We start from the raw sequence: 14922 nt of genomic DNA, 5'->3' as shown, positions 1-14922 counted from the left end.
TACTGGATCCATGGTAACGGCTTTAGCACACCACTTCCATCAGCTGGTGACAAGGGGCTGTTCTAGCCGCTGTCTCTCCTTTGCTCATCTCAGAGTTGCAGTGAGTGAGGACCAGAGTGATGAAATAAATAAATAAGTGTTAGGAAGTGTGATTTAATGAGGCAGGGATTGCACAGCAGGGCTTCTGCATTCATTCCTTTCCCACACGTAGCCAAGCCAGCAGGTAGCTCGGGTGCTGCACATCACCGAGAAGAACTTGTCCTTTTGTTCCTTAGGTTAATTAAACTGAAGCAAGCACGAGAAAATCATCTGAAATTAAACAACTGCTTAGCAAGTTAAGTGGTACCAATTTAGAAATTATAGTAAGAAATACATTGTAATTCCTGCTATTTATACCTTTCTTCAGAGCTGATTGTATCAGAGCCAGACTGCAGTGCTGTCCCGGCAAGAGTTCCAGATCTTAAGCAAGCTCTTTTAGAGAAATAAAATCAATCTTCTTCTAAACACCATTGAGCTTTTAGTAGCTGTAGTTTATTAGAACCTTTCAGGGGAAAGACCACTTTGTTCTTGATTAGAAACCTGTGCTAGGAACATTCTTGTTTGTGTTAAAGGGTAAGATATATCCCTTAGCTGACTAGCACAGGATCAGGCTTCTTTCTCAGGTAGTGTCATTAATTGGACAGGTTGGAGACATTTTCCTTTTCAAGATGAATCAGAAGTGACAGGCTTCTGGCTATATTACAGTAATGATTTTCTTAGCCTGGTGCTTTGCTTTTATTATTTATGTGTTAAAAATCCCAGGATCTTCACCTGAAGAAAACCCAAACCCCAGAATCTCCAGTGCCCAAGCTAAATCCCAGTTTGATCAGTGTGGGAGATGCTGTGCCTGCAGAGTGGTAGCCATGTTGGCAGCTCAGGGGTTAATCTCTTGTTGCTGTAATACGCTTTGAGAGCAGCAGCTCAGTCTGCTTGTGTTAGCAAGATTAAAAGCAGGAGCTGCAGTGCCATTGCAAGCACTGAATGAGTGGGACTGTTGCAGAGTGAACTGTAGCTGAATTTTGTCTTTTCTTCTTGCTTTTTTTCCACCAGCTCCTCCCCCCTTCGTTCCTACTCTCAAGTCTGATGATGACACCTCAAATTTTGATGAACCAGAGAAGAATTCGCGGGTTTTATCCTCTACGCGCCAGTTGAACCCAGCAGGATTCTCGGGGGAAGATTTACCATTTGTGGGGTTTTCATTCATCAAGGCTTTGGGCATACTCCGATCAGAGTAAGTAGAAATTATTGCTCAGGTGGATAGGACTGCTGGCAAAATGGGAAGGTTTGTTACAGAGAGGATGGTGTATGTGTGAGGAAAAGCTGTTTTAACTGACCTGTACTCTGCTGTAGGGAAGCTGCCAGATTTGGGCTTTATCTGTTGCTGGTGTGTCTTGTGCATGTCCTGCTGTTCTCTGATTATTTCTGGGATGAGGGGGAGGAAATGGGATGGAAAGATTCATTCTAAACCAGTTATTATTAAAATTGTAGTTCAGATAGTTTGAATTAGTTGTTGCTGTTAAGCAGGCAGCAGTAGGTGATTGCATTTCTGGTACTGCAGATCCCTGCAAGGAGGAGAATACTGAGGAGTTCAGAGATGGAAAAAGGGGATGGTGTTATTTTATTGGGTCAGAGAGTGGGCACCAAGTGCTGGCAATGTGTAAGGCTGAATCAGTGATCCATAGAAAAGGAGCTCCACTAACCTGGGGATGTGCAGTGATGGGTCACTGAGCAAGGGAAGGAGCTGCATGGCAGCTGGCTCTGTGCTGCTGGGTCAAGTTAAATAGGAGGACTGGACACTGTTGTGTTGTATGTTTGGAGACTGGAGATTCAGATAAAATATGCAGTGGCCGTGTGTGTGGAGGGATGTAAAGACGTCAGATATATGGTTTACAATGGAACGAAAACATGATTTCCAAGAAAATGGAATCAGAGAGAAAGAATAATATAAGTAGTGTGATATAAACCACTTGATGTGGTGGGTGGTTGGTTTCTGATGACAGAGCTATTGAAAAAGTATTAGTACAGTGTGTTAAGTTGGGAAGTCCATAGCTCAGGACCAGGAGGCCTCTCAGGAACGCAGTGGCTTTGGCTGGGTTACTGACTCAATGCACTGTGTTTCATGCTAGCCCTCATTCCCTGCTGCTGGTTTGCTCTCTTCAGGGACTTCGTTGTCAATCTGTCTAAACTGAGTTTCATTTTGTCATATTGGTTGTGATAGTTGCTCTGCAGTAAGCTTGTCACCGATACTGTTGACATGTTTGATCTTGCTCACACTGTGAATCAAGGTTATATGATGGTTATGCCAGAAATAAAAAGGGAATCTTTGTCTGCCCCCCCCCCTCAGCAGAGTTGCTTTTATGGCAAAAGAGGAAGGGAGGGAGAGGATATAAAACCCCAGAAAGTATTCTGGTGAAATGATTGAATATTGTCAGCAGGATGGAATGTTAGATCTGTAGATACCTGGGGTTAAAATCTGTCTGAATTTAGGAGCGAGATAACTTAGGCTGTTATCTTGTCTGCCTGGGGAACTGCAATCTGTGTACCAGGTCTATGTGGCCATTCAGGTAAGAGTCAGAAAAGCCTCAACCATAAATGAGTGACCATATATGTGTGGTAAAAACATGTATGTGATTGGGCCCAGGACTAGAACTGAAGAGGAGTGTGGGGGAAAGTCTCAGAACTGGTGTAACTGTGCTGGAGGCTGAGAGAGCTGTAGCAGATGGACTGAGGTGCTTTCTCTGTGCAGCTGGTACCGAAAATGCGTCTGGAAGTCACATTTGAATTTTGGCAATAGGTGAGAAGAGGTATAGCAAATGAATATAGAGATTAATGTCCTCTGCAGAAATTTTGACCAAAGTGAAATTTCTGTATGGTGTGGCCTGTTTTTTCTTAAACTGCAACAGAAAGTCATCTTATATTTAATTTTCCCCCAAATAATTTTAATATAAATAGATCTTAATGGTTTCTTTTTCTTGAGTGAGATCTTGATAAATGCACTTATTTTTAGCAGTAATACTTGCCTTTTGTTCTAAGGTGATTTAAGTATGGCAAAGACCTTATGGAGACTTTTTAAAATACCTGTATTTAAATAATGCAGTAATTAATTAATTCTCAGTACCACTGCAAATGGGTCACAAAGATAACTTCTTATTTATAAAATATTGTCTGCTGTATGTTCCACTTGAGGAAATAGGGTGCTTTACTGTTTCTGTCCACACTGCCTTGAAAATCAAATTCTAGATGAAGAACAGTAAAGTGTGGAGAGGGTTTATCTGTGTGAATCTTGGAATCCCTTCTCTGGAAGGTCCTAAGTCATGAAGATTATCAGTCCAGAATTTAAAAAAAAAAGTCTTTTCCTGTGAAAGTCTTACCTTATGGTTGCTAAGTGATGCAGTTCTATTTTCCTGTCTGCAGCACGAACCCTCTAGTGCTGCTTACAGTAAGGCCAGGCAACTGCAGAGTACCAGTGATGAGGTCTTGAAACTTTCAGCACTTTTAATCTGGGGACTGTCAAACTGTGAAAGGTGGGGGTTACACTCTTGCCCTTGCCCACTGGACAGTGAGAAGCTATGGCTCAGCTGGGAATTTCAAATACTTCCAAGAAAAGGCAGCTAAAAAGGAAGGACAGAAGGATAACAGAAGTTCTCTTTTCCACTCTCCCAATGACTTCAAGCTAGGAGGGTTTGCATAAGTCACTTGGACCTGTTGCCAGAAATTACATGGTTGGTGTGTAGTTTAGAAGGGTCCATTGAATTACAATGCTCTGCTGCCCCATATCATGAGTTTTCAGAAGAAATTGTGTCCCTCTAACAAATGTGAGTTTTAACAAAAATGCAAAATGCACAGCAATAATGTGTCACAGGTAACAATCAGGAGAAATCAAGGGCATTGCTTAAGTCATGGGTTCTTGTACTAGCAGAGTGTTTAAGTAAATCTGCTCTTAGGAGAGCTGGGCTGAGGCTGCAGAGAAGGACCAGCTAACTCCTTCTCTCATAATGGCCTCTGAATTCTGGATGTAGGGGATAAAAGCCTGTCTGACTGCAAATCTGGCTTTTGGTTTGGCTGCAAGTGTGTGACTGTGACAAGATAAGAGGCAACCAAGAGTTTAATTCCATTAAAAGCCAACTCCACCTTACTTCCTGTCCCTAACCATGGCTGATCTCCAGTGCTTAGAGCAAGTGACAGAAACCCTTAGCTGCCAAAAATATGCATCAAGTGGTGGAAGAAAATTGTTCTTGTCCTTTGCAGGTGACTAGCAGAGGCATAAGATAAATATTTTTTTTAACCAAATATGCCAAAATGCCTAATAAAAATAAATACCTAATAAAATCAGTGTCTAATAAAAATAAATACCAAATAAAATATATCAAAATACCTAATAAAAATAAGTGCCTCATTAAAAATTAGTTTATTATGCAAATTATTGCCTGCCTGTGTCTCTCTATAAGGTCCTAAGAAGTGGTGTTTCTCAAAATTTCTCGGGTTTTGTTTTCTGGTTTGTTTTGGGTTACTGGGGTTGAGGTTTTTTTAATTTAAAAATTTGATATGGATTCATGACCGTCATTATGAAATACTGAGAGTTAAAATGGGCCATTCCTCCAAGAAGAAGGATTTCTACTGATTTCTTCCAACAGTTTGTTGGGTTCTGGTAAGCTCTTTCACCAAAGATAGATGAAAGAGGAAGCACAGGATGAGCATACCAAAAATATGCTTTGCTTCAGCGAGCTCTATTCACAGATTGATGGTATCACTGTTTGTTTTTGGTTGGGTTTTTTTTAGGCCTGAGCAAGCATTTACGAGGGGGTGGAAGGTACAGATGAGTATAATGCTAAAAAGAATAGAGCATGAGGGATGGGGATGAGATTATCAGCATGTTGTGTGGGGGCCAGGATTAGGACAGATGGTGCCAATCACTGTGAGAAGGAAGAAGCACAGGTGAGTTGGGAGTTTAGGACAGTGGCACAAAGGGACACAGGACACACAAGGTGTGATGGGATGCACAAGGTACGAGTTGGATACCAAGAATCAGCTCAGAGCTTTTCCTGTGCCAAAGCTTTTTTCTTCATCTCAGTCACATTAGGACTGGAGAAACTTTTGCACAACCAGCATCATTTCTGCTCATTCTGCTGGTTGAGGCTGCTGATCTAGCTGTGAAATCACTAGTCAGCTCTTAAGTTAGCTTGGCTTTTAGTCATGCAGGCACTGCTACTCTGGTAAGTAAATTGGCACAGCCAGTTCTATCAGAGCATGGTACTCAAAGCTTGGTACTTGCTTTGGGGTTTTTTAAATCTTTTATTGCAATTTTCTTGTTGATGGAGCTGGTTACCTTTTGGTAATCTTTTTTTTCACACTTGAGAGGAAACAGCAGAAACTGCTCTGTTGTGCTAAGAGAATTGATCCAGATGTAGCAGTTAATTAAATGAAATACTCTGAGATGGTCCTAGCCTGAATGATAGCTTTGCATCATGGCTTTTGATGTTGGATTGCATGTCTTTAATTTCTGAAATGATGCTGACTGAGGAAAAATATGAGTGCCCCAGAAATGTGGGCATTTTCTACCTTGTCATGCTCTGTTGAGAGCTTCTATCACCATGACAAGGCTTATTAGATTAGCCAGTATTCCATTTCTCTTGATTTCCTCTGTCTGCCCCTTTCTGATACTTTGAAGGTTGTATGGATGTTCAGGAAGTTGTTCTAATACAATTTGTACACAGGAAAGAATTACCGGGAGAGCTTGTCTCCTAAAAACCCTGTGTCCAGTGCTGAGATCAGCTTGCCTTGGGGATAAGATGTACTGTTTCCAAGGCAGGAAAATCATCATGTCACCAGCACATATATTTTTAAGGAATTTCTTTCTCACTTTGGAGAGGGATGGGAAGAAAGATTGTAATTGTGTCTGCAGCCTTCTCTCCCCTTACAAAGCCAACACCAACCCTGAGGAGCAGCTCCCTCTGCAGTCACCTCACGAAATCCAAACTTGGGCAGTCTCCTGTGCTTCATCCCATCCCACTTTTTGCAGAGCTCTTCATTTCCTTCCCTGCATCCCTCCTGTTCCTGCCTGCCTTGCAGTGCCTGGGGCTGCTTTCAGCTGGATCACCATGATAAATATTTGAAATGCAAAATGGTGCCTGTAATATTAGGCTCTGATTCTTTTAATAGCAAATAAAATAAACAAGCAAAAATGGTGAATAAAATTAGCTCCTTTGGGGAGGTGGAATAGAAGAAACAAATAAAACCAGCTCTGTGAGAACTGGCTAGAGTTTTCTTAGGTAATTCCTCAGATCTGAAAAGAATGGAAATAAAATAGTGATGGTTAAGTTTGAAAGTATAATATAAAAAAAAGATTGCTCTAGCCAATACAGTTCAGACCTGTAAAACTTAATTTTTATTATAAGATTTTCAGATTTGTCTCAGTACATATTTGCAGCTATTTACATATATTTGATTAACATTTGAAAGCAGATTCTTTAGTGTCTTTTTTAGTTAATGTGAGCTTTAATTTGTATTTTTAGACTGCTTTTCTCAACTATTCATTTTTAGCCTTGTTTGTACACCCAGCTGTTATGGGATTTAATATGCATCTTTCTCAGATGGTTGCTTTTTCTCTGTAGGAGTATAGACACGCTTTATAAATTGATTTTTAAATATGGTAATTTGATGGATCAGATTGATTGGACCAGGGCTAAAGGAATGCTGTATAAAAGCATTAATTTTAAGCATTTCTTTTTTAGTAAGTCCTGGTCATATCTCTACTATTAACATGCAGGATTCTTTCTTCCAAGTTTTCCATATAGGTTTTTGAAGTCATATATTAATATTTGACCTTTCAAGGCAGCACTGGTGGATTTTGCTGCGTTTGTTTGCTGATATTAAAACAGTGTTTCCTAATCACTGCTCAGTGTGCTGGTGCTGAAGATCTATTTGATACAGAAATGTTGGTGCATTTTTGTAAAAATCCATGTAATATCTTTCTGTGCCTCTGCTGCATATCCAGTTGGATTAAGGAGTAGATTTTTCTCAGAAAATGGTGGTGATGGAATGAAACTTTCCTTGGTGTTGAGAGGAGCCTGTGCTGCTGTGTGTGGGTGTCTGGCTCTATGCAGAGAGCTGCTCAAAGCTCCTTTCTCTCCGTGGGGATAACTGGCTGCACACCAAACTGTGGCCAGGAGAAGCAGAAAGCAACGTGTGGGCAGCCTGTGTGATCTTTTATTAGCACCTTCATTGTGCTGCTGCGTTTTCATCTATCAGTTAACACTCCTTCCATCACTAACTGCTCGAGTCTCTAGTCTGAATCATTTTATGCGAGGGAGAATGTGATTTTTTTTAAATTGTGTTTTGATGTGTGTACTTAATTTTTTGGTTGCAGGTTGCATATTTAAGACTGTGCAAAGCACTAAAAATATGCTCCTAAACATCAGGTGGCTTCCTATCCTTTTCTGAAATAAATTTAAACTAACAGGAATGGTAAACTTCTTAAATGCTGAGTCCCAATTAGACAGAAAGCTTAAGAACAAGTAAATATTTCCCCCATGTTTCTGGAGTCAAATTGTTTTGAACAGTACAGTTGTGTCTCAGGAAAAAAAATATTACTTCTAAGTGGAACTCTGAAGTTCTGCAGTGTGACTAATCATATTGATATTGATTGGGTTTGTAGGGATCATATGAACTGGGTTAGGGAAGTTTCAATTTTGATTCACAGAATGTAACTAAGGATATTAAATTCTTCTTCCTGTGGTACAGATTATGACATGTTGAAGTTTGTAGGGCTTCTATACTTTGATGATAACTTGAAAACCTGTTTAAAAATGAAGTACCAAATAAAAAGCATTTCTTTGAAAATTTGTTATGTTTCCAAATGGCTACATTGACTTTATGCTCTGTTTTTGTTGAACCTGTAAATCCCTACAAATCATGCAAAACTGCTGCTGTGAATTATTGTTTTGCACTCTGACATAGCCACTGATGGAAAATATTAACATTGCAACTAGAAGTACACGTGGATTATTTAATAATGATGCACTGTCACTAGCTTTTATGGTGCGTTTGATCTGCACTGATGGCTGTTAGGCTGTGATTGCTGCACAATCACATTTCTTTAATCCTGGAATAAGTAAGTACCCAATGACTTTACAAGAGGCTGCATAAATCAGATTTCTGTACCTTTTGCCCATATTCATGTGCTGTTTGGCTTTGCTCTTTTAGATCTGTTTTTTCAAGTGTGGATTCCCCAGCCAAGGTCAGCTCCATGGAAAAGACACTTCTTCTCAAGAGCAAAGAGCTCCAAGACGCCCAGGACAAGTGTCACAAGGTATTTATTTATGCGATTGGCCACACCCATTGCTCCAGGAATCTGCAACCACTGTATGTCCAGGGATCTGTCAGATGCTGCTGATCATCCAGACTCATGGTGGGCAAAGTGCTTTTCCTTCAGAGAGGTGGCTTCCTGTCCAGTACAGAGGGAGATGAATTTAGGCCATGCTGTTGCGGTAGATACTTTTAACTTAACAAGAAGCGGCTCTGGATTTTAAACAGTGCTTTTCTCAGCGTGCCACAGACGACTGCTTCTTCCTGCAGGCCCTGCCTCTTCTTCAGACACACATTACAGCAGTACTGTTCATCAGCTCCTGCTTATATAACTGTTGTCACGTCACTGCTTATGGTGAACGTCTTGTAACAGTTGCTGTGCTCCAATAAAGGGAACCTGGTGGAGTCTTTTAACACTTACTGCTTGTTTTGAGACTTTTATGAGAGTTCCATTACTTTTCTCCCTGCTCCGTTCTGGATTTGACCATTTGCTCCTGACAAGGAGATGGGGGGAAACCATCTTCTGGTCCAGCATGGATTTGGGATAAGGTTAAAGTGACCCATCTCTGCAAGTCAGGTGAAAAATGATTGTGTCTTCTTTGCTAACTGGGGTTCGAAGAATGACTGAATATGAACAAGCAGCTTGAATGAATGGGGTGACTTAGACTTACTACTTTGTCCTTAAGAAGAACTGTGCATTCCTGGAGCAGAGACAATGGTATCGGAATTTAAACACCATTTGGAGAAACATAGCTAGAAGTCTCTTGGAGACAAATTCCTTACAAAGAGAGCTCTGAAAGTAGCAGTTAACAAAGCTTTTGAAGCCCCCCTTTATAACCTCTTGATATTTATTGCAGATGGAGCAGGAAATGACGCGGTTGCACCGGAGAGTGTCAGAGGTGGAGGCTGTACTTAGCCAAAAGGAGGTGGAACTGAAAGCCTCTGAGACCCAGCGATCCCTCCTGGAGCAGGACCTGGCCACCTATATCACAGAATGCAGTGTGAGCCCTTACACCAGTCCTTTCAGCTCTGAAGGCCTGAGATCTGGTGGTCTTTGTCTTTCTCTTCCATCGTGCTTTCAGTGGGGTACTTGATGGAGAGAAAATACTATGTGAGAGGCTATCTGTTGAACATGGAGCCCTGAAAGTGTTTGCCAAAGCTTGATTGGTAGTTTTATTCAGATGTTGTTTCATGGTCATGTGCTTAGATCATGCAGGAGTGACTACTGTCCTGGTCTTGCTGAAACTATTTGTGATGTTTGTCTTACTGGCTGTGCTAGAACATGCTGGGCTGTGGTTCTTGAAGGTTTCTTAGCTGGAAGAGGATGAGGCCTAATCGGTGCCTAGACAGAAATCTTCAAGAACAAATAGGATTGGGAAGCAGTGGTGTTGCCTCCATCTGTGGTGTCCTGAGTTCAGACTGGTCCTGTTCCCCAGCACAGTGTCAGGGAGCATTTAGGACAGGTGCTATTTTTCAGATAGAATATAAAAATGAGACTGTAAAACCATGTCTTCAAAGATCATTTTTCATGAGAGCTGAAATGTCTGCCCAGTTGTCACTGGCAATATTCCAGTGAGGATATTTTCATTCTAGTTGATAGTCTCTGTATTTTCAGTTGGATACACAATTATGTTTCCTCTCTTGTACCAAGAACGAAAATGCAGCTAATACGCTATTCCAGAGAACTGAAAATCATTTCTGATGTCTTGGTTTGTTGGGAAGGACATCTTAAAATGGGGCCAAGTGATTTTCCTATACTGAATGCTACTAGGTATAGAAATAAAATTCAGTTTGTATCTTTCTGTTGATGAATAGCACTCAGTTAATAGGAGCACCACTCCATTGGTGACTCCAAATTTGGAGGTAAGGCACGTGGTGAGATACACACTTAGGACTTCTGTTCCTTATAGAAATTTAACAACGATTAAAGCATTTGACTCCTTTAACAGCAACAAGAAAAATGTAAGTAACATGAAGATGAAGGATTGTATCTAGGTTGTGAATTAATAGTGCTAGATAAAATATAGATAAATACTGTCAATAATGGATGCCTTTGTGATCTGTGTTTGGTTTTTGTCTCTAAACCTGATGTGAGGAAGTGGAGATTTGAACTAAGATTTAAATTGAGTAAACAGTGTTTGTAAAATGGGCTGCTTCTGTTCAGATAGGAGCAGCACTGGCCATGAATTTCATTAGGGTTCCATCATTGGTGCCTCCATTTTTTTGATGCCTTCCTGCAGTCAAGGAGGCATTTGTCTAACTAAAGATCTTCATTATACAACCATTTGAGAAACCAAAGCCTATGTATTGAACATTTTGCTTTCTGCAGAGCTTAAAGCGAAGCCTGGAGCAGGCACGGATGGAGGTGTCTCAGGAAGATGATAAGGCACTGCAGCTCCTTCATGATATCAGAGAGCAAAGCCGAAAACTGCAAGAGATCAAAGAACAGGTATTCCTGCTTCTTTGGGGAGCAGAGTGGCTGCCCACAGATTGGCATTCTTGGCATATCCTAGCCCTGGTGCCAGGATTACGCTCGGTGGTGATAGCTGTGGTAACTCCCAAGCTGTGTGATTTCACAGGGGCTCCTGAACAGTACAGGAAGCAACAAAATTCCACTTGTGTGTTTTGCAAGAAAGCACAAACTCTAAACTTCACAATTTTCTTTTCCTCCTGAAAGTCCTGAAAGTACTTTGTCTATACAATCAGTTTAGGAGAAAGTTGAAGGCTTTAGTAAACATGCTACACTAAAAATGACCTATCCATTTTAAATAGTTAAGGTATGGAAATTTCACAAGTTAATGAATCTTCACTTGAGAGAGAACTGAGCTAACCTTAATTTTGTGTTGATTTAAAAAAAAATTTTCTTCTTTATCTTACCATTTAAAGTGCTTAATAGCATTTCCAAATAGAATGTGTGTTGCCTAACTGTTCTTTTCCTGATTTGATCTGTTTGCAAAGTGGAAATTAATAATTTTCTTTTCCACCCAAAGAATGTTGAAAATTCATTAATTCACATAGTTGCTTCTAAGAAAAAGAAGTCAAATGACAACATTGTGATAAATGTGGTCAATGCAAGGGAGAGCGCATTCAGTTTTATGAATTAACAGCAAAATACTGCATTGAGAAAAAGAAATTGAAATTTGCTGTAGCATTCAAACAGTTCTTTGTAATTATCTGTTGGTTTTCATCTTCCAAGCACTTTACAAACATTAACTGACTCATTTCAAAGTCTCTGAGACAAGGAAGCCCAGAAACCTAGGTAATGATTCTCCAGACATGAGTAGCTCTTATGTAAAAAGTAATGAAATGCAAACCCAGTCCTCTGGATGTAGCTGGCCTCTATAGACTTCCCCAGCATTCTTCTGGGTGGTTGCTTTATGTAATACAAGGGATCTAAAGCTGCCTTCTGGTGCTTTGCTAACAAAGTTGCTTTAAATACTGAAATGGAGAATATTTTTCATTATTTTAAGTGTCCATAGATTCTTAGGCAGTACAGACACATGTAACAGAGGAAACATAATGCAAGTAATTTTTAATCAAATGCTTTGTCCCAGAAACTCTTAATTTGGCTTGTGGCAATTCACAACGACATAGAGAGGCTTAGTTCAACAAATGAATCTGCAGACTTTCATGTCTGTGGTGGCCTTCTGAGCTCCCTGCAACATGTGTGCAAGAACATTGCAACCAAAAATGCTGAGAGATTTGTGCTGACTCATATGAGCAGGTGGATCTTGGCCATTAAAGACTTGGACCATGATTTTTAAGTCAGAGGGAACTGGGAGTTGGAAGAGCCCCTTAGAATTTTGCTGTTGGAAACCTGAGGCTTGAGACAGAATGATTCAAATCTACAGCAAATCAAAATCTTCAAAACCCAATAATTAGGCATTTGATATTTTAAGGGCAAGGCTGTAGGTTCAACTTAACCTCAGGTACTTGGATAGAAGAGCATGGTGGGTTTGTGGGTTTTTTTGTTTGCTTGGGGTGTGTGTTTGGTTTTTGTTTTGTTTTGTTCTGGTTTTTTTGTTTTAACTAAACCTGTGCTCTGGTTGTTATTTGATGAAGAGCTGTGCTAACAGACAAACTTGCAACAAATCAGAATCTGTAATTTTTTGAAAACCTCACTCATGTCTATGTAGCTCCCTGATGTGATTTGCTTCAGGTACATGCCCTGAACTTGTCTGGTAATCTGCACTTAAATGCCTCTTGGTGTTTTAAAACTCTGACCAATGCACATCTCAGAAGTTTGTGTTGCCTTGAGTGGTGTGGTCTGTTCCTCTGACCTGATCTCAGGACTTATTGAAAGACAGTCTTGCAAATGTGATGAAACAAGAAAACCTGAAATATTACTAATTATCTCCTCTTCTTTCTTCTTTTCTCCTTCCCCATTCTCCTCCCTTCCCAAACGCTCATTGTCACAGTGGCAATTATTGTCATACCTGTAATTCTTTGGTCAAGTTTTCTGATATAAATGCCCAGTATTTTAGGAAGTCTAAACAAAATTATGATTTCTGAGCAGAACATTTATTCCTTCAAACCGTTCTGCCTTTTTTGTTCACAAATGTATTTGTATGAAAAGAATATTTGAGTTAATACATGCTTAGTTATTAGAAAAAAAAGCTCTAATTCTTTCCAGCAAGAAAATAAGATCATCCTTCTGTAGGAGATGAACTGGAAAGAGTAGGTCCCTGTCTGGTTTACAAAGTGGACTACCAGTTTTGGGATTACAAGGCAAAAAGCCATTCTTTGCTCCCTGTAAGGGGCAGTAAAGCAACCTGCTAAAGGCCTGGCTTCTTTCAGTGCCTGCATAAGCTCTCCATGCTGCAGAGTGAGGGGCTGCCATCAGGGTCAGTGCTCATGCAGTCACTCATCGAGCTGAAGGCAGCTCTTGTCTGGAGGGAGCGATGACAAACCTGGTTCTGTCACGAGACACTCTTCTGACTATGGGGGTAGTCAGGCAAACTGTAAGATATGAAATTGGAAAGAAATATAGACTCCCCCACTGTCAGTCCTTCACAATCTTTGTTCCTAGCTTTTGATGTGCATGTTTTCTACTCGTTCTCAGCTTTGTAAAAAATACTTCAGTTTTGGAGAGAGCTTTTTGGTGTGGGTTTTTTTGCTTTAGGGTAATTTTATGAAATGCATACTTGCAGGACTTAGTAAATGTTAAACATAATTAAATTCTTTTCTTCTAGTGAAGATATGTGAAGCAGTCTCTTGAGCTAGTCTCAGTTTGAGTTCTCAGTCTCATTGAGATAGTCAATTCAAATATTATTTTCTTCTCCCATCTTCCCCATCCAAATGCCTTGTCTTGTAGTCTCCAACATGGAGAATCTTTATTTCTGCCTACATAGGCAAATATCTTCTATGAACAATGTGAATTTTAGATAGTTTTTCTAAGGTAATATTTGATTTTAGGCTGTCTCCCATACTGAGCAGTGTGATCCGTTTTAGCTCTGTCAAGAGAAAGTAGCTGATGGCTGCAAGCCACAGTGTGCTACCCCTCTGCTTCTCCTTCTTTCCTTTTACCCAAGCTGTGCAGATCTGTGATAACTGTCATGTTATCAGCCTGAGAAAATAGATCTTGAGGGAGCATCTGGGCATTTAGTAGAGACATCAACACAAAGGCACATTTCTGTTTCAGAAATTAGAAATGTAAGTAATTTTTATCATTTGTATGTAGATGTATGTTTGTATGTGGTCCTGCACTTTCAAAAAGTCAATGTTTTGACTTTGAGGTATTAAGTTGAAAGTGGCAAGACTCAAACCAGAACACCATGGATGTTATTTTAGTTAGTTTTTACTGTTTTGTTTTGTACTTTACCTTTCTTCTACATGCTCCTAAATGCATCTCTTGCCTGCAGTTAGTATTCTGGAATCTGCTACTCCAAGCATTTCCCCTGTTGCCTCTAAACTGTAACCCTTTCTCCTTCCCTTCCACCCCAACTACAGGAATACCAAGCTCAAGTAGAAGAAATGAGGCTGATGATGAATCAGCTGGAAGAGGATCTGATCTCAGCTCGCAGGCGCAGCGATCTCTACGAGTCGGAGTTGAGGGAGTCCCGCCTGGCAGCTGAGGAATTCAAACGAAAAGCTGCTGAATGCCACAACAAACTGCAAAAGGTAGTTTAGGCTTCATGGGAGAGGGGGCTGAGGCTTGTTGGAATATCTAGTGCTGTTTGACACGTGCACACACAAGTTGTGGGTGTGCCCTTCAAAGATTAGCGTGGTTCGTACAACTAACACAACATGTTTTTCATGGTGTGATTTATACTGTGTGTAACTGCTGGTGTTTAAATTGCATGTGGTGATGACTGGATAGAAGCCTAGCTTTTACTGAGATTTTCATGTATTTAAGTTACAGGTTAAAGATCAAGGAAAAAATGAGGCAGGAGAGCTATATTCCAAACTGGAAAAGGTATGTTACTTCAGTGTCCTAGATTTTGCTTCCTGAGTCTTTCACTGTATGCACAGAAACCAAGAATGTCTTTGGCTAGTCAGTGGCATGCATGGCCTCACAGCCCCCACCTCTTTCATTTTATGTTTTGAGACATCTTGGTGTGATTCATGTTGTCTCTGATT

The 14922-nt window shown here is 40.4% G+C and overlaps 1 protein-coding gene across 9 annotated transcripts in view; it reads left to right on the top strand.

Annotated features, from left to right (window-relative positions):
* The window catches only part of CIT (citron rho-interacting serine/threonine kinase), a 68236-nt gene that overhangs the window by 13834 nt on the left and 39480 nt on the right, over positions 1 to 14922 (top strand). For 5 of the 9 annotated variants that reach the window (XM_056504174.1, XM_056504181.1, XM_056504178.1 and 2 more), the window contains exons 10-15: positions 1090 to 1270; positions 8242 to 8347; positions 9201 to 9344; positions 10673 to 10792; positions 14293 to 14463; positions 14699 to 14758. In XM_056504174.1, the coding sequence (XP_056360149.1) occupies positions 1090 to 1270; positions 8242 to 8347; positions 9201 to 9344; positions 10673 to 10792; positions 14293 to 14463; positions 14699 to 14758 (782 nt within the window). The remainder of the gene's footprint in view (positions 1 to 1089; positions 1271 to 8241; positions 8348 to 9200; positions 9345 to 10672; positions 10793 to 14292; positions 14464 to 14698; positions 14759 to 14922) is intronic. The other 4 variants (XM_056504182.1, XM_056504180.1, XM_056504179.1 and 1 more) reach the window with 1 other exon arrangement.

The sequence above is a fragment of the Oenanthe melanoleuca genome, chromosome 15 (genome assembly GCF_029582105.1).
Source record: "Oenanthe melanoleuca isolate GR-GAL-2019-014 chromosome 15, OMel1.0, whole genome shotgun sequence".
NCBI lineage: Eukaryota > Metazoa > Chordata > Aves > Passeriformes > Muscicapidae > Oenanthe > Oenanthe melanoleuca.
Note: the sequence above shows the minus strand (reverse complement) of the source record. Positions and strands in the feature narration are given on the sequence as shown.